General features: G+C 47.4%; 1 protein-coding gene across 1 annotated transcript; it reads left to right on the plus strand.

Moving 5' to 3' along the window:
- The first annotated feature begins 412 nt into the window (after positions 1–412).
- Positions 413–4,379, plus strand: LOC137801663 (keratin, type II cytoskeletal 8-like). The gene is made up of 9 exons (XM_068599007.1): positions 413–951; positions 1,980–2,188; positions 2,297–2,357; positions 2,451–2,546; positions 2,630–2,794; positions 2,904–3,029; positions 3,131–3,351; positions 3,446–3,498; positions 3,623–4,379. The coding sequence occupies exons 1-9, from the start codon at positions 550–552 to the stop codon at positions 3,757–3,759; spliced, it is 1,470 nt and encodes a 489-aa protein (XP_068455108.1). The 5' UTR covers positions 413–549; the 3' UTR covers positions 3,760–4,379.

Here is a 4,379-nt window from a genome sequence, read left to right on the forward strand (position 1 = left end):
CTACTACTACTAATATTAAATAATAATAATAGTAATTCTTCTTCACGCTTGTCAAGCAGGAAAAGGCCATTTCTAAATGCCAGCAGATCCTAGACTTTTTTAAAATTATAAATCCCTAACTAAGTGTTTGGTTATTGGATGTAACTCATGCTGGCTTGTGTTGTAATTCACTGCCCTGCGACCACGAAGCAGGCTGCTGGGGTTACACTTTCCCCTCAATAATCACACTCTCACTGCACTTCTCTGGCTCTCACTCTCTTCCCCTTCAGCCCGTCCAGGTGCAGGGTGTGTCAGGTCTTATCTCACGACGATCCCTCCCTACCTGTTTTACAGGCCACTCCTGTCAGCGCTGGAGGCGTGCAGCCTGAGGTGAAGGAGGCTGGACAGCAACATGAGTCCAGGTTGCAGAGGGTCCTCCCCCTTGTTCCACACAGACATAAAAGCCGACAGCGCCTACAGTCAGACACTCAGAGGGACTTGGCTCTCCTTTTGAAGACTGCTCTTCTTCCACATTCTCCTCTTCTCAGACAGCCGATAACCCCTACAAACATGATGAGCGGCAAATCATACTCAATCTCTGGCGGCAGCAGCATCAGGAGGTCCGCTGCACCAACCAGCTACTCCGTCCAAAGATCCAGCTATAGTTCTGGTGGTGGTTCTGGAGGTGGCTTTAGTTCCCGCAGTTCTAGTGCTGGTGGAGGTGGATTCCGTTCCGGTGGTTCCGGTGGTTTCGGTGGTTCCGGTGGTTTCGGTGGTATGTCTTCAATGGGTGGTAGCTATGGCCAGGGCCAAGGCAGCTTCATTGCTCCACCGATCACCGCTGTCCAAGTCAACCAGAGCCTGCTGGCCCCCCTGAACCTGGCTATCGACCCATCCATCCAGGTGGTCCGCACCCAGGAGAAAGAGCAGATCAAGACCCTCAACAACCGCTTTGCCTCCTTCATCGACAAGGTTGGTCCCTCTACCTTCTGTGTGCCGGTCTGAGGTACATTTTACCCTCAGCCTCCTTTTCTTAGTGCAGACGGCCTGCATGCTAGCAGCTGTCCAATGGGCCCTTTAGTAGATAGTTCTGTTTAGTTCAAGACAATCTGCCCACCAGCTGTGAATCATATGTGTGATATATTTTGAGGTTTACAAACGTCTCAAAGTCCGTCACAAATGGGGAACCCGCTGGCAACTCCATCCAAACTTTACTCAAACTAACAGGTCTTTCTGCCCACTATCTAAACATGGGTGGGGTTAATATTGCTAACATAGCAATCTATCTACGCTATGCCCACAGAGTCCAAAGTCTTTCCTTTGCTCAGTGCACCTATCACCTGGTTGTTATGGCAAAAAGAACGTTAAGTGCTGAGCAGTAAATCCACATTCACTTGTCTTTTACGCAAGAATCACACAACCGTGTTAATGTTTGTGTGCGAGCTATAAGAAGAGGTCTTTTCTGAAGAGAACGGCTCTCTGAACACGATAAATTGGCACTTTGACAAGAACTCATGTAACAAAGCACTCATCCCACAACACTGCACGGCTTTCTCTTCTTTATCTGCCACGCCTAGTTTTTCTTTTTTGGCAAGAGTGACTAAGTGGCCTCCATTGCCCAACAGAGGCTGCAGGAGGATTCATGGGCGAGGAAGAGTTAGAATAGGTGAAACACACACTGAAAGCCTCTACATTGAACATAATACATTTTAGTTTCAAGAAAAAAAAATCAGTTTTCCCTTTTACACTTTTTAGTCTTACAACAGTTTGAACAAGCAGAGATAAGCCATCATGAGTCCCAGTTGTGGTGAATTGGGTGTGGCAACTTAGACATGTAGCTATCAACAGTCATGTAGGTAAAGGTGAGAACAGAACGACACACCCTTTTCACCTAATTGCTCTGACAAAGAGTCTTACACTTAATAAATGTAAAGCAACAACATAATTTAAAAATCTTTGAAAGCCATCTGACAATCGTCCTTGTCTTTGTGTGTCCACAGGTCCGTTTCCTGGAGCAGCAGAACAAGATGCTGGAGACCAAGTGGAGCCTCCTGCAGGACCAGACCACAACCCGCTCCAACATCGAGGGCATGTTCGAAGCCTACATTGCCAACCTGCGCAGACAGCTGGACGGGCTCGGCAACGAGAAGAACAAGATGGAGGGAGAGCTGAGGAACATGCAGGGCCTGGTCGAGGACTTCAAGAGGAAGTGAGTGCTGGCATGACATGGCCACTAGTTATAATAGAAACCTTGACATAGTGAGCAGATGTTCAAGAGGGAGCAGGTGGTCTAAAACGTTGGCTTTTGTCCCAACAGGTATGAAGATGAAATCAACAAACGTTCAACCGCAGAGAATGAATTTGTGCTCCTGAAGAAGGTGCGCAAACATCACAATGCTTTTCCGTAATCCTGGGTTCAGACCATGTGGCCTGTTGTAACACTTCCTGTTTCTGTATGATCTTCTTTCCAGGATGTTGATGCTGCTTACATGAACAAGGTGGAGCTGGAGGCCAAAGCCGATGCTCTTCAGGACGAGATCAACTTCCTCAGGGCCGTCTATGAGGCTGTATGTATCTGTAATGTCTAACCCTCATCATACCACCGTCACCATTTGAGTTGAAGCTGACAAAACAACCATTGGTTCTGCAGGAGCTTCGTGAACTGCAGGGCCAGATCAAGGACACCTCCGTCATCGTGGAGATGGACAACAGCCGTAACCTGGACATGGACTCCATTGTTGCTGAAGTGCGTGCTCAGTACGAGGACATCGCCAACCGCAGCAAGGCTGAAGCAGAGACCTGGTACAAACAGAAGGTGAGTGAAAAGAAACGTCTGGTTTCCTGCTAACGTCTTTTGATTACACTTTCAACACCTCTTCCAACTATCGGATCGTGCTCTTGATACAACTTGTGTTTCATATCAGTATGAGGAGATGCAGACCTCTGTCGGACAGCAAGGGGACGACCTGCGCTCAACCAAGAATGAGATTTCTGAGCTGAACCGCATGATCGCCCGTCTTCAGAACGAGATCGAGTCCGTCAAGGGACAGGTATATTTCCAGACCTTCACGTGGATGACGCCCTCTTATGTACACACTGCATTGTTTCAGAGGATTTGCAGGTATTAATCCATCAACATCATTTTCCACAGAGGGCCAGCCTTGAGGCCCAAATCGCAGAGGCTGAGGAGCGCGGTGAGCTGGCAGTGAAGGATGCTAAGAGCCGCATCAGAGACCTGGAGGATGCTCTGCAGAGAGCCAAGCAGGACATGGCCCGCCAGGTGCGCGAGTACCAGGAGCTGATGAACGTCAAGCTGGCCCTGGACATTGAGATCGCCACCTACAGGAAGCTGCTGGAAGGAGAGGAGGACAGGTGGGATACACTCGAATGTGAAATGCATTTCAATGTCTGCAGCGTTAGCTTCAACTCTGAATCAAGTGCTAACACCCCACTATTCCACCATTAGACTGGCCAGCGGAGGTTCAAACGCAACCATCCACATGCAGCAGACAGGTGGTGGTAAGTTTCAGATTTCATACATCATCATCATCATCATCATCATCACAGAGATACCTGAGCCAACAGACCTCACTGACAGATAGACGGATACATCATAACACTTACACGCTTTCTTTTGGTTCAGGATTATCCAGCTCCGCCGGTGGATTCGGCTACGGCAGCAGCAGCTACGGTGGCGGTGGCATGTCCGGTGGTTATGGTGGTGCGACTATTATCAAGTCCAAAGTCTCATCCGCCAGTTCCAGCAGGAGAGCCTATTAAAAGGAGAGCCATCCCTTTTCCCCTTCAGAAACCCATCTCTACCCCCTCATGGTGCTATGCAATATTGTTAAGCATGATCCACAATGCAGCTTAATAAATTGTGTTACACTGCTACCAGTTCTGTTTCATGGATCCCTGGTGGCTTTTCTTCCTCTCTTCTGTTTAACATCATACAACAAGAGTTTCTGAACTTAAACATGGCCTTAGGCCAGGTCAGTTCTTTCTGCACTGACAAGCAACAAATAATACAAAATTTAAAAAACACAAAGGCTTTGATGGAGTGTTAAAACTAAGCAAGGGACATTTGGCAATCTGTATTTAAATGTAGGGCACCGATGAACGTCTCTGAAGAGAAATCCTGTAATGACATGTTCTTGACTTGGGTTGAAGTCGTCGTTCCTACCTTTGAGTGCTGATGTGGGGGAGCGAGACACCGGCCAGATCCAGGTTAATTTGTGTGACTTTACATTTTCACAGACACACTTAGAACTGATTGGCTCCTGACATGTTCTTCTTCCTGTTCTGTCAAATGGTTCCATGTTGAGTTTTGCATTTACCTTTCATCAAGAATAAAACTATGTTGAAACCAGATTTATTTTGCATCAACAAATTGCATAAAA

The sequence above is a fragment of the Clinocottus analis genome, unplaced genomic scaffold (genome assembly GCF_023055335.1).
Source record: "Clinocottus analis isolate CAN_PGR_092001 unplaced genomic scaffold, fCliAna1.0.p SCAF_42, whole genome shotgun sequence".
NCBI lineage: Eukaryota > Metazoa > Chordata > Actinopteri > Perciformes > Cottidae > Clinocottus > Clinocottus analis.

Bases quoted from the DNA above. Each gene is read 5' to 3' on its own strand.
- LOC137801663 (XM_068599007.1), top strand. From the start codon at position 550: ATGATGAGCGGCAAATCATACTCAATCTCTGGCGGCAGCAGCATCAGG. The intron at 952-1,979 runs GTTGGTCCCTCT...GTGTGTCCACAG, and splicing joins TTGCCTCCTTCATCGACAAG to GTCCGTTTCCTGGAGCAGCA. The intron at 2,547-2,629 runs GTATGTATCTGT...TTGGTTCTGCAG, and splicing joins TCAGGGCCGTCTATGAGGCT to GAGCTTCGTGAACTGCAGGG.